The sequence below is a fragment of the Coturnix japonica genome, chromosome 1, assembly GCF_001577835.2.
Source record: "Coturnix japonica isolate 7356 chromosome 1, Coturnix japonica 2.1, whole genome shotgun sequence".
NCBI lineage: Eukaryota > Metazoa > Chordata > Aves > Galliformes > Phasianidae > Coturnix > Coturnix japonica.
Genome location: NC_029516.1, coordinates 108,568,598 through 108,583,240, shown reverse-complemented (window position 1 = coordinate 108,583,240; position 14,643 = coordinate 108,568,598). Strand labels below are relative to the sequence as shown.

Below are 14,643 nucleotides of genomic sequence, written 5' to 3'. Positions count from 1 at the left end.
CTTTTAACTTAAAACCATTTCCCATGACACCATGGAGTCATCATGGAGGGATGATGGGAAGCACCTTCCCTGAAGGCTTTCATATACTAACAGTGGAGAATTCCAGATGTAGTGGACAGCTTTGGGCTTGTAACCTGAAAGCAACCCTGCTATGACAGGCATTTTACCCTAGAAGCAGGGCTCACTGTGGAGGCTTCAGGTCTAGTTAGGCCTAACCAGCCCTGATGTTCACTCTTCCTCTCATTTGCTCAGAGGCAAACAAGAGGAGTAGCTGAGGGAACTGGGATTGTTCCTCCTTCATGGAGGCCTTGCACTTTTTTAATGAGCTGATAAGGTTGCCAATATGGGGAGAAAAGGAGAAAGGCTAGATTAATTGTAACTGTAAAGAAAAGAAAAAGTTCAACGGCTGGTTCCACTGAGGATCGAACCCAGGACCTTCTGCGTGTAAAGCAGATGTGATAACCACTACACTATGGAACCGCTACGGAAGTAGGCCGTTGTGGCACTCCACCTATCGATGAGCGGCTCGCTCTGTTCCTCCGTCCCGCCCACACGGAGGGATCCGGCCATTGGAGGAGAGCGCGGAGGGGCGGCTCCTTCCTCAGGCGGTTTGGCCGGGATGGGCGGTTTGTGAGGGGGGGTTTGTGGGCGGGATAGGCGAGAGGTGAAGGAGTTTTCTGTGGTGTTTTACCTCTGTCGGTGCAGTTTGTGTTGCAGCACGCTAACAAAACGCAGACCTTGCTTTCCTTAGGTAATTCTCGTGCCCGTTTCTGTGTTGGTTCACAAGGAGGTGGCGAAATCTGAGTGCTGTAGTTGAGTGCTATCTCCGTAAGCTCCAAGTGTAGGCTGAGACTGCATATTATGCCATTAAGCACTGCTTTCCAGAGCATTCCGCTGGATTTTTTGCTGATCTTTTTGCCCTTGGCTCATATTTTGTGTTCTTTTTGCCAGGGATCCTAAGTTTGATGCCTTTTGTCTATTGTCTTTCCATCACGGGAATGTCTGCTGAGGGAAATGTCTTTTCCCATTCACCCAAGCTGGGCTCATTTACCAACAGGCTTCAGTCATCGCACTGATTTTGATAGGGAAAAGCCAGATAACAACATGACTCTGTATATTTATTTCTCCTTTATCTCTTCTGTTCTTTTTATTCCTTCTGTTATTGACAGATTACTCAGCTGGGGGCTTGTCCCCTGGCCAGTGCTTTAAAATACATGGCTGGATCACATAAAAATACTTTCCTAAGCTTGATAGGGTAAGAGGAGGGGAACCACGGTGCAGAAGGAGCACATTCACTGCGACTGTGATCATCTAAAGCCTTTTTGAAAAGTACTGGTTACATCACTTTGTACTGGGTGCTTCTGAGACATAAGCCTGAAGCAGGCTCTGAATTATACATGTGGAATGCCTGCATGAAGGCTGGCTCACGAGGTTGGTGTTTCCAAAGCATTTGGTGAACGTTATGCATGCTGTTACTTCAAGGGCTGCCTGTAAAGGGGTCTCCTGATTTTTGTGCTGGCAGCATGATTTTTTATCTTATTTCTTTAGTTCTGCGAGGCTGCTCAAAAACATATGAGAATTTAGTTGCCTACTGTCTGTTGATGCTTGCTCAAATGCTTTTTACCTCCTTAAGTGTGTGATATGCAGGAGTAGCTCCACTTTATGAGCAGAAAAGCTCAGCATGTGTGACTTGGTGGTGGTGGAACTAGTATATTCCCTTTGCCTTGTGTGGAAAGGAGGATGGCTTTGTTAGGTCCAGCTGATGTCCTTGGGTTTGAATGGGAAAAGCTATTTGGAAAGTTATGTGTTACTATGATCCCTATATGTAACTGGAGAGGTGGCTCATTCCAACATCTCTGTATGTCAGGTTGTTGGGTCACTTCAGAGCACTGAGAAGGGATGAGCAGTTTTCATGAATATCAAGAGAAAACATGCTGTGGAGACCTTGTCCTACGGGAGCTAACAACCAAGGGTTTGATTCTGTTCCCATTGATCTTGGATTAAAGATTTCTGATGGATTTATTGGCTATTGCAACAAACCTTATGGCCTCTCGTAGTGCAGAAATCTTGCTAAAAGCCCATATGGATGAATTTATCACATGCAGTAAATATTTTATAAATAACACGTATCCCCAGAGTGCAGTAGAAAGAGGTTATGATGTATTTTGACTTGCATGCTTTTTGGCAGAGCAGTGTGATCATACATAAATGATTAGCTACTGTAACTCGGATAAGGGAAAGTTCATCCTGCCAGAAAAGCAAACATCTCTCGGGCCATGCACAATTAGGGTGCCTGATGTGTATTTTATTTGCTGTTTCATTCCACAGAAAGGGAGTAGCTTTGAATATGGAAGCTTGTGTCCAGGACTCTAGAAACTCAAAGAACTAACCCTAACCTTAACCCATGCATTGTAACCTGTAGCCTTCTTTGGGTCCACAGCCCCCGCTATGACCCTGCAAAATGGCTGCCGTGCTCTGCTCCATCACTGCACAGAGAGACCAAGTGAGCAGCTCCTCTCTGGCTTTCAGAAGAGGGTAGAAGGACAGAGTGGGGGGTATGAGCAGTTAGTGGTGTGGTGGATGCTGAGGGCTGTGCCTGAGAGTATATTGGCAATATTACAGTACAAAATTTATTCTGGTACCTAATATTTATGGGTTGTTTGGTAGTGTATGTGCTCAAAATTGAAGCATCCTCATGCTGTCTGTGTGCTGCCCCACACAGGAGGTGGTGGATTCATCTGGGGCTGTTGTGTCAACATTGAGCAATAAGAAATGGCCTTGGGCTTGATGGCTGGGCCCTTCCTGGCACCTGTGAGGTGACTGAGAGCCCATGGACAGCAAGGCAAAGAGGTGGATCGGATGGGCAGGCCCTGCAGCCAGGGGTCAGGATTTGATTTCAGAGCACATAGCAGCATGGCTTCCTGATCACACAGGTCAGCCACACTGGTGAACTGTCTGACCCCCTATGAGGAGAGACTTAGGCAACTGGGTCTGTTTAGCCTTGAGAAAAGAAGGCTGAGAGGGGACTTGATCCAGGTTTATAAATACCTGAGGTGTGGGAGCCATAGTGGTGAGGCTGGTCTCTTTTCAGTAGTGCGTGGGGACAGGACTAGGGGTAATGGGATGAAAGTACAGCATAGGAAGTTCCACACGAATGTGCAGAACTTCTTTACAGTGAGGGTGACGGAGCACTGGAACAGGCTGCCCAGGGAGGTGGTGGAGTCTCCTTCTCTGGAGATATTCAAGACCCGCCTGGACGCCTACCTGTGTGATGTGGTGTAGGGAGCCTGCTTTGGCAGGGGGTTGGACTCCATGATCTCTAGAGGTCCCTTCCAACCCCTACAATTCTGTGATTCTGTGACCCCTTTCCAGGAGTTACCAGGAAAGGGACAAGCTGAGCCATAAGCTTAGTTCCCTGAACCCATTACACTCTTATGGGGAGAATGCGTGTGCAGATAAGATGCCATCTGCATGTGCCTCTTGAAAGTCCTTGGGGAACTTTCATTACCATACCAGTCACATCAGGGAACCAAATACCTTGGCGGTCTGTATGTGTGTTTATGTCCTGTGTGCTAGGTAGGTCTGCTAAAATGCAAATCACTGCCTCATCCCAGCAGAAAGGCCTTTCCTCTGGAGAGAGACCATGTGACTTCAGATGTGCAGATGATAACTTCAGCCCATCCCTTTCTCTGCCTGAGATACAGGAGGCACGGTGACAAAACAGATTTCCAATAGCATGCAAGCAGCACAGCTGGAGGGCTGCAGCCAAGAACTTCTGCATCGTGATGAATATGGCATTTACCCTTGACTGCTTCTGAGGAGTGAAGCTCAAGAAATTTGCTCTCAGGAGGCTGTATTGGTAGGTGAAGAGTAAGTGCTTTGTGAGCTCCAGAGCCCCAGGGAGGACTGGAGTGCTGGTTCTGCAGAGCTGCACCCCTCATTATGCAGTTCTGGTTCTAAAAAGGGACTGCTTCTACTTCGAAAGGAGGCTTCTCAAGGTAACTCTTGTGGAAAAAAAGCAGGTAATTTCTTCAAGCCAGATGCATATCTTTTTTTTTTCTTTCTTTCTTAGCTTGTTTTTAAAGAGCAACTTGCCTGTATCCTAGGTCTGCAAAGTGAATGAGTGAGGGGTCAATGCTTTTGCCCTGAGAAAAATCAGTGTGCTTTAAGCTGTCAAGTTTGACCTGGACTGGATCAGTCATCCAGAGCTTCTGAATACAGGTGAGATCAAATAGCTTTAAGACTCCTGTAACTCTTGTACTTTTTGCTTTAGGAAAAAGACTTCGTGTGCCGATAATCTTGTGTCTTTGTTCTGATGCTTAACCTTCATTAAAACCAATATAAATTTCTTCTGAAGCATGAATTTCATTTGTAAATTGGCTCAAAGTTCAATACATTTGTTCTCAAGTTTTACGTTTTATGCCACAGGATGTCATTAAGCTTCTGCTCATTATCTGCAGGACAGTGTATAATTCAGATTTCCCTTTCTCTCTATGATAAGAAACTGCAACTGTTATTGATTTTTACGTTCCTGTTGGGTATTCTTACTAGAACTAATTTGGCCACAGGATTTTGAGTTTTCTACTCGCTTCCTAATGGCTTCTCCTTTTGAGGCACTAAGAGTTTCTGGCAAGTGATACGATAGCATCTTTATACTTCAGGGTGATCTGCACCCTAGTTGTGGGCTTGTATTTTCCACCTTCCCATATTACAACACTTTCCTTACAGTTTTTCTGTGCAAAAACTGAGGCTGTTTGCTTTGTTGATTTTCTACACAAGCAGTGCAGATACTTATAAAGCATATGCTTTATTGACTGTGTTGCATGAACTAACTTTCACACATCATTTTCCTACAGATTCTTTTTGGATTTACATGCAATTCCTGAACTGAGTGTTTGAACAATCTGAATGATTGCACCTCTTCAAATCTTCTGTTTCCTTACTTTTTGCAGTATATTTTTGGGCTCAGGAATTTTAGTCTACCTTAATAAGCTGGAATGTCTTCATCCTGTTCTCTTTCACTATGACTTTGCTGTTTTCCCAGTGTTATTATATCCATTCGATACTGACTCCTGGCCCAAGCATTGATATCTATCAGCAGCCATAGCCAGAAGTGATACCCGCAGTTCTGTATAGGGCTTAGCTTTGCATCTCTGAGCAGGACAAAGATTTTTGTCTGCTTTTTATTTGAAACAAATTAATTAAAACAGAAAGGTTTTCTACTTTTTTCTTTCACTTAATAGAAATATCAGTTTGTCCTGTGGATGAAAAATAACACGGACTTAAGCACGTACTGCTTTGTCTGTATTTGGTCTTCTTGGCAGACCGAATTCAGTGCTGATTTAGAGAATTATTGCTCTGATAGTCCACAGCCAAGTTCTCTTTCACTGAATTGGTTTTCTGAGGCAGCTTCATCCCACTTTTTGCAGAGTGAGTCTTTTAGCTAATGAAATCTCTAAATCATCCCATCCTTACCCTTGACAACCCCAGCTCTGGCAATAAGACAGTTTTGAAGAGCTGTCCCTCTATGGATACCAACCTGGAGGTTATAATTTAATGCATGAGGTTCTCTTTTCTGGGGTATTTTGCTCGTTCCTCCTTCATTTCCTCAGCACTACATAGAAGAGAATCCATCATAAACCAACATTTCATGATTCTCAGTACTCTGCAGTCCCTGTTTCCAAACAAAAACAGTTCTGAATGAATCTTGAGAGTTGCAGAAAGCAGCAAGAAGACATCATAGTAAAGCCTCTGGCACTGGAAGCATCCATCTACCTAACTGATCTTTATGGAGAAAACTGGCCCTATCTCACTACATCTCCAACCATGTGTACATTCTAACACAGTTTATGGGCATAGATGGTAACTGTATGTTAGGAAGTATGGTTGAAAAAGAGGCAGAGTGGAGACAGGAGGCACCTAACTTCACCTAACTTCAGTAGCTGGAGAAAGCTACTGAAACAACTTGCAGAGGAAGTAGAAATCCAACCTCAAATAAAAGGAGCATTTCTTTGATCTTTGTTTATCAAAGATAAGAAATGGGTGGAACTGAGAAGTTAAAGCTTAGCAGCTCATTCATATAGCTTCTGTGTCCACAAGTTTAGCCTGGCTTATACTTGTCTGCAATAGCATGGCTCATCTAAATTTATAAGAGAAATGAGGCTTGAAAGGACCTGCAGCCTGATTTCATTGAAAATCAGCCATAAATCTTTACAAGACTTCCATTATTTTTGAGGCAGCCTAGTCTTCATGTGACTGATAAACTAAAAGGCTTAATTGAGTTTGGGCAGCACCAATTACATTCAAATCAAATGCTGCTGGTTCATCATCTCTGTAAATCAGGCTCTTGACAGTGCAGGTTCTGAAACCCAAACTTCTGAATGCTTGCTGCAGTTCGGCTTTCAGTGACTTCTATCCAGCAAATGAGCAGGATGTGCCACTTCTGTTTAGCTTAGTGCATGTCTGTTGGCATGGCTGGGGCAATGTTTTATTTTGCTTCAGTGGAAGGGCTACACCCTCTACGCCTGCCTACCACGATATTACCTTTTTGCTGAACTGAGGGAAGTATAGCAGGTTTCTTGGACTTGTATCTGAGCTATTGCCCAATTGTTAGTGAACATGACAGACTCTCTCTTAAAGGTAAGTCAGTGGTACAATATCCAGAGTGCTAGCACGGCACTATGTCCCAAATTCTTATCCAGATACATTATATCTAGGAAGCTTTTTTCCATACCTTGAGAAAAGGCCAACTTTGCTTTTCATCTGTAAACACTTGGGGATCTTTTGTAATTCACTGGGTCTGGATGGAAGTTGTGCTTGCTCAAGTCTCCAGTTGATGTGATTGTACTGGGGCCTGGAGATGTGGGTTGTGAGAAGCTATTGGGAAACAAGGTGGGAGTTTGACTGTTTGCTGTGCCCACTGTAGAATACAGGGATTTGGGATTGACAATGATGATTTCCCTGGATTAGCTCAATGATAACCAGGAATGGCATTTTTAAGGGTTTTATTGATATTGTGTATGATTTCCTTCAAGCTTTGAGTATGTATTTAAGGTTTCATTTACTGCTGTTAGCATAAAATTCTATTCTAGCCTCTCTCTTTTTATTTCTTTGCTCAAAATGGTGCTATAATTTGAAGAACTTAGAGGTAAGAGAAGGGTGCAGTCAAACTCCAGGTGCCCTCAGTTTGGAGCAGCCCATTGTTTGCCATGGAGTGTGGGAGCCCTGGGAAGCACTGATGGTTCTGTTTGGGGCTCTTGTTGCCTGGTTGCTGGAGACATGTTGTCCTGCCTGGTAATGTAGGTGGTCATGCTGGAAGAAGGCTTAGTCTGTAAGCTCTAAGTGTTTTGTACTTGATCTTAGTCTTCAGATCTCCAGCTGGCTGGTCTGAGATGAGCTAGTGAAGACTTGTGATCTTCTTAAACGGGGCTTGTGGGGAGATGGTATTCAGAACGATAACAATTATCTGTTGAGCTTTTAGCAGTATCAGTGCTGTATTTGATGCTATTAAAGCCATTGTTTGGCTGAAAGTTACTGTAACAGGAGTTTTTTTGGATTTCAGTTTCACTTCAGAGGGAAGAAAAGAGGAGGGAAGAAAAGCCATTGTAAGGAGGAAAACCCCTCAAGTCCTTCTTTAATGAAATAAATACTGACTTGGATGATGATAGACCTCGCTCAAGTGTAGGATCCCCATGTGTTGTGGGATGCTGAAAATTGGGTATAAGTGTAATATCATTAATTAATAACTACATACAAACTGGAAACAGTCCCACAACAATAAAGGCATTCTGACTATTGAAGCAGAAAACAGAGCAGTTATGCATTCATTTTATGCTGATGGATTTCTTCTTTGTTTTAAAGCCCAGTTAAAAAAAGGATGATTAGGAGTGAAACAAAAAGAACAAACACAATAACTGGGACGTGTTAGAATTCCGACAGAGAAACATATACCCCAGGAGACAGAGTGATCACTGTGAATACATAAGAAATCTTCAGCTGAAACAAAATCAGTCTCTCTGAGAGCATCTGAGATGCTAGAAATTAACCTGTTTTGTATTTCAGGGGAATGTTATTCTCTTGAACTTGTTGATTTGGAAGTATATGGCATTAATGTCTGATCCCATCTGGTGAGGGGAGATGACTAAGTGCCTCTGGAACATGTTCAGAGGAGGGCTACAAAGCTGGTCGAGGGGTCTGGTAGCGAGCAGGCCTTATGAAGAGCGGTGAGGGAGCTGGGATTGTTCAGCCTTGGGGAGAGAGGCCAGGGGCAGACCATTTTGCTCTCTATAACTTCTGAATGGGAGGTTGTAGTGAGCTGGCGGTTGGCCTTTTTTCTCTCGTGTATAATCAATGATAGAATAGAGGGAATGGTTTTAAACTGCCGCCAGAGGAAGATTCAGGCTGAACATTAGGAAGTAATTACGGTTCTCGGAAAAGGGTAGTAGCATTGGATGCACTGCCCAGGAGGTGGTGGAGTCACCGACCGTGGAGTGTTCAAGAAATTTTGGATGTTGTGTTGAGGATATGATTTAGCTGGGAAGATTGGTGATGGTTGGACTAGATGATCTTCTAGGTCTTTTCCAACCTTGATAATTCTGTGATGCTGAGATAAACCCAGAAAGCCACACTACAAAGTGCCCTGTACGTTTTTTTTTTTTTTTAATCAAACCAATTTTTTTTTAGTTAGAATCTTTCTATAAAAATGCAACACAAGACGTGGTGCTTTATTTGAGTGAAGTCTGCTTATGAAACACCTTGCTATGGCTCTGTTTGTCCTTGTGCAGTTGGCGGTGGTTATTATTTTGTTGTGTATCAATTGGTGGTAGGGATTTCTGGACATCTGGCACCTGCGAGTATCTGTCTGTAAACAAAGTGATAATCGGCACTGGGACATTGTAAGGTGGTAAATGGGGCAGTAGGGCACCTTTTCAGTCAAGAAGGGTGACAAGAGTGCTGGTTATTTTTGGAGGGGAGTACAAAATAAGTATGGTTTACTTGGTGTGGTTTTTTCAGGATGTGCTTTGCAGTCCTTATGGATGGCTGTAGGTACTTCATATTCTGTATTGCCAAACTCATGTATTTTCCTCTCCTTCTCTTAGTGGTGGTGTGAGGAGCGCTTCCTTGTGGCTTGAGGAGCCTTCCTTGTGGCTGAAGGAAGAGCACAGCAGATGCGTATTACGCCAACAGCTGAGAGAGACATGCTTCGCACCCGCAGTGATTAAAATCAGAAATGGAGTGTAGTGTTAGCACCATGGGATGCTGTGCTTCTGCAGATTACAGTAAAGGCAAATATAATGAAGCAGGTGAGTGCTGCCATCATCTCCACGTCCAAGGTTGTTCTCTCCATAGCACTGCAAGAGGACTGCAAGATATTATTTCCCACCAGCCATGCTGTCTAACACGTGTTGAGATAAGATTACTTCACAATTATTATCTTTATTTAAAGGAATGCGTAACTTTCAGATGCATAGGATTGGAAAAAACACATCCTATTTCAGACGCATAGGGTTGGAAAAAATTCACACTGGACAGAAGTTAAATTTCAGATGTGTTCATGTGTGCTCTCACTGGCAAAGTGTATCGGATAAAAGACCGAGGGGACCTTTTGTGGCCTTTTATAACATGATGTTCCCAAGAAGACTGCCCTAGTTTCCCTGCTGCTCGGTGATCATGATATTGAAATGGATGCAATAAAATAGAGCTGCTTTAACTCATTTACTCTACAACTCTGACTTTCCAAATTGATCTTCTGCCATACAAGGTGTGTGGCCTGAAATTCTCCCTACAAGCCTTTGAGACATCCGATCTAAACCTTTCTTCTTTGAGCTTAAAGCCATTTCCCCTTGTCCTATCACTGTTTACCCTTGTAAGAAGTTGATTCCCCTCCTGTTTATAATCCCCATTTAAATACTGGAAGGCTGCAATGAGGTCACCCCGCAGCCTTCTCCAGGCTGAACAAGCCCAGCTCCCTCAGCCTGTCTTCATAAGAAAAGGTGCTGCTCCAGTCCCCCGATCATCTTCATGGCCCTCCTCTGGACCCTCTCCAACAGCTCCATATCTTTCCTGCATTGAAGCCCCCAGACCTGGACACAGTACTCCCAATGGGGCCTCAGGATGGCAGAATAGAGGGGGACAATCACCTCCCTGTTCCTGCTGGCCAGCCCTCTTCTGATGGAGCCCAGGATACCATTTGCTTTCCAAGTTGCAAGAACACACTGCTGGCTCATGTTCAAGAGGCAAGAGAGCTCCAGGGTTAGCTCTGAAACTCTTGATGTGACCTTTTGTGTTAAAGGTGTGATGTTAAAACAATGTTATGTCCTCTGGGAGCTATGGTAGTCTTAAGAGATCATTATGCTAAACACCCCTGGTTGAAAAGGAAGGTACAGAGGTCTTTCGTCTGTTTTTTGCATGCCATGCATGTATGAGTATAATTTTGTGTGCTTGCTTCCTAAGGTCTTGCCCTCCCCAGTTGCTGGATGGCAGTCTTTCTGTTCTTCAGCAGTAGTGAAATTATGCATGACTGTCATTATATCTGCAGTCTGAAGCTGTACATCCCTCTAATGCATTAATAATGTGACTTTAACAGGTACTTGCTGATGGTGACACCTTCCACAAATGATTTTATTTTACAGATACATTGTAGCCTAGTGTGAAAATCATGGTCTGGTTTAGTCCTGACAGTAACAGCACAGGAATAAGTACAATCGAATAAATAAATAAGGTAAAAGAGAGGAAATATACAGTTAGTTTTGCAACATTAACCACAGTTGTCAATATATATCTGCCTTATGTGATACCTATGAGATCGTGCCACGTTAAGTGCCCAGGGCCAGACCATTGAGCAACCCAGATGAGCTTTAATGGGGATTATAATGGCTCTGATGCTAGAAATTAGTTTCTGTGCTGATGGCTCTTCTCTGCCCCTTCGGAACTCTTCTAACCAGAGAAGCTGATGATAGCCTTGCTGTCAGGTCTGGTGAGGGGAAGGGATTTAGAGCCCAGAGGTTATGTATGGTAGGCAGAGGGCTTCTAGTCATGTAAGAGCCGTACCTTTTTCATTTAAGAAGGGTGAGATTTCTGCAGTCCTTACTGATTTTAGTTTGCCTGGACTAGAGAACTTTAGCACTTTAATTGTACTATGTAGTTGTTGGTGGTGAAATAAAGAAACAACGAGCTATTATGGCATCTACAAGTGCTTTTATATATAAAAAAGCTTCCATAATGTTATGTGTATTATGAGAATTGTGCTTGTACAGAGGTCTTTCTTAATCTCAAAGTTATGTAAGTAAGAAATCATTCCCATGCAGGAGGTGCCACTCATCATAGTCTCGTAATGCCTGAGATTTGTGATCAGCTGAAATAATTGATGACTGCAAACCACTGTTTCTCCGGGAAGGGAAGGACAAGAAATAAGGAACCAGTCAGGAAAGAATTACGTATGATCCATTGCTTTCTCTTTTGACAGCTGTAAAAGCTTCTGTGTTAATCCAGAGGTGGTACCGTTGTAAAAGAGCCCAGCTAGAGATCCGTCGCCGCTATTCTCTGACTATCTTTGAGTCAATCGAATATGCTGATGAGCAAGAGCAAACACAGGTGTGTAATCTTCAGTTCTCCCTGTATAAGCAGTTTTGCTAAGCCTCTGACATTAAGTCACTGCATGGGTGATCTTAAAAGAGTCAGCGAGGCGAGCTACCTGCAATACAGAAATAGAGTTTTCAGCATCTCAGCGTATCAGCCCAGGCTTCCCTCAGAGTCAGTACCAGGAATGAGGAACTTACAGGGCTTTGTGTTAAGTTTAGCATCAGTATAAAGTGAGTTAGGTGAACTATAGCTGTTTCTTTCTCTTGACTATAAAGGAAGTCTAGACAAATAGTCTGGATTGTGGGCAAGATGAATGACACCCAAAATGTCAGCTGCATGATGTAGCCTTGGAATTTTGTACGTGTTCATATGCTGTCAATCTGCTTATTTAGAGGTAATGCTCTGGAAACATGCAATAGTAAAGCATGTTTCCAGTAGAGCTCCCCCTAAATGGGAAGTTGGTGGTACCTGACTAAGGGAAGAGAATGTTAATCCTTGCTGAATCCCCTAAACTGATCAGTACGTGTTTGTTTTTGTTCCTTATCCAGCTGTCCAACTTTTTCACATTCATGATGGAGCACTGTGTTCATCGTGGTGAAGGTAAGGAGAAAAGTCAAAGTAACACAGAGACTGCTTGAAAACCTGCTTTGGGGAAAGTTAACTTGAAGTTATGTCTTGAAAGTGAGCAGCATTTGGTTTTCTTTATCTACAACTTCTATTTTCATCTGTTAGGACTGAAGTTGCTCCAGGTACTTTCATTTTTGCCTTAGTGTGGTTGTGGTGGTGGTTTGCTGTTCTTTTTCCTTCTCCCTTTCTGATCAATGCCCTTCGCCAGAAATACTAAAACCCCAAAAGATGCAGAAAGATTCTGTAAAATATAAATTAATAGAGAGACAGCCTGGGGCCTCCTCTGAATTGGATTTTTTGGACATGTTAAATGAGAAATTGCAGGTTGAACTTCTGCTGTGTGGTTTGCAGTTACGTTTGTCCAATTGCTGGCTGTGTGCATCTCTTACTTCAGGCTCTTTCTTTCCTGCTCCTCTGAGTGACCTTTGGCAGTTCCTGTGCCAGCCCCAGGGATTTAAGCAAAACTTGGGCCAGGAAGATTATTTAATGAGCTGCTTCTGTTTCTGCTGTATCACAGTCTTAATGTAAGAGCCCTCATGCGTCTAAACCTAACAAGCAGAGAAGCTTCAAATTGTCTTTGCTATTCCCAAGTATTTTCTAAAACCCACCATGCTTTAATCTCTCTCTCTTTTTTTTTTTTTTCCTTTTTATCTGTTTGGTCACTTACATTAAGGTGATGGCATGTTGTTCAATAGCCTTCTCCAAGAGCTTAGTATATAATATTCTTACCAGAGCACAGGTAGCCTATTCTCCACAGTACGCAATGATGAGAATTCTGCCTGAGGATTGTGTGATACCTGTCATCCCTGTTTATCTTGTCACTTTTCTTTTTAACTGCCTTGTTCCAAATGTCTTTTATTTGGAGGAGGAAAGCAGTCACCGTCTCATTAACACAGTGGTGCTTTTGATGTGGTTGTTTATGTTATATTCAGAAACTTTTATCATCTCCTTATCCTCTTTAAGATGTCAGTGCAGTTAGAGTTGTGTTTGGGATGCTACGTAGCTGTGAGTATCGTCCTTGCTCTGCTTGTGATTTAAAGCAATTTTCCAAGGGTTTACAGGAAGTATGTCCAGTGTCTGAGCACTCCCCAGGAGCCAGAGGTGCTTCCTGGACTTTTTTGTTTGTGTATCAAGGAGCATGGCCACTGTTCTGCACAGAGCCTGGAGCCTTATGGGGGCTGCTAGCAACCAGGGCTGGGCTTGATGACCACAGGCAAGGCCTGCAGCATCAGAGCATAGCACAGTGTGTCTCTGTGCTCCCTTTGATGGGTAAAGAGGTACTGAGGGTACTTCATCTGGTGTCTGAACTCAGTGTGCCTAAGGCTGTTGTCCCTGTCATTCAGTATGGAATGAAAGAGACAGGTCAGCTGTGCCTGGAAGATAACTAAATGAGATGGGTGCCGAGTCCTTCAGAATAAGCCCTGTATGGAGCTTGTGGCAAGCTGGGCTGCTCACAGGCCAGTACACACTAATCCCAAGGCTGCATTGGGGCATCCATAACAGGAAGAAGTATTGCTTGCTCCCAGATGAGACATCCCTGTGCAGGGAGAACCCTTAAAATCTAGCTGAAAGACTGGCTGAGGAGGTGTAAGAGCACTCCCAGACTTGTGATCATGACTAATTTTTGATTTCTCATCCTGAAGTGGAAAATGGGTTATACTTTGCAGAGTTATGCCTTTTGTGGAAGGAGATGAGCTTTCCCAGCCTGGGCATCTGCCAGTAGGGAGCAGAGGCAGCGAGGAAGGCAGGTCTGTACTCAGAGGGGATGGGAAGGGTCACCTGCTGCCAGCAGGAGGGATGGAGCAGCATGGGCAGGTGTCTGCGTGGCTGGGGACACTGCAAGGGCTGCTGGCTTTGGAGGAGAAAGCTGAGGAGAGCCTTTGGCCAGAACTGGCAAGTGAATGGAAATTAGGGTGATCTGAGGGAGCAACAAAATGTGTTTCCATTGAGAGTATCATCCACGCAGCTCTGCAACAGCAACTTCCAGAACACCGTCCTTTAGGGCTCAGGCTGTTGGATTTTTATGTGCGCAGCCTAATATTTTTATGTAAAAGATAAAAGCAACTAAAGCAACTATTTAAAAACCATATTAACAGTATAACCTGGAACTATAAACAGATGGTCACTGGGTGGTCAGCAATGGCTCCTGAATCTCTTTGCTCTGTGGGAGGAGAAGTATGTGGCAGGATGTATTCTCATTGCCTAGCAAGGCAGATTGCTTCACGACTTCAGTATAAAGTATTTTGCATCCTGACCCCAGTTGCTGCCTGTTAGGGCAGTGCTTTTGCCAGTTTTGTGTTTGTTCCTGTTTTTTGTTTAGCATTGTGGATGTTACTAGGAGAGTGGTTAGGCCCTGGAACAGGCTGCCCAGGGAGGCTGTGGATGCCCTGTCCTTGGAGGTGTTCAAGACCAGGTTGGACGGGGCCCTGGGCAACC

The 14,643-nt window shown here is 43.7% G+C and overlaps 1 protein-coding gene and 1 non-coding gene across 10 annotated transcripts in view; one reads left to right on the top strand and one right to left on the bottom strand.

Annotated features, from left to right (window-relative positions):
- Window positions 1-407: 407 nt before the first annotated feature.
- On the bottom strand, window positions 408-480 carry TRNAV-UAC. Its single transcript has one exon. It is a non-coding gene; the product is annotated as a tRNA-Val (tRNA).
- Window positions 481-628: 148 nt separating this feature from the next.
- The window catches only part of PPEF1 (protein phosphatase with EF-hand domain 1), a 32,331-nt gene continuing 18,316 nt past the window's right edge, over window positions 629-14,643 (top strand). Inside the window, exons 1-6 of one of the 9 annotated variants that reach the window (XM_015886166.2) lie at window positions 629-751; window positions 3,618-4,022; window positions 4,107-4,221; window positions 9,099-9,302; window positions 11,465-11,592; window positions 12,129-12,180. In XM_015886166.2, coding sequence (XP_015741652.1) covers window positions 9,230-9,302; window positions 11,465-11,592; window positions 12,129-12,180 — 253 coding nt within the window. In that variant the 5' untranslated portion in view covers window positions 629-751; window positions 3,618-4,022; window positions 4,107-4,221; window positions 9,099-9,229. The other 8 variants (XM_015886214.2, XM_015886187.2, XM_015886205.2 and 5 more) reach the window with 8 other exon arrangements.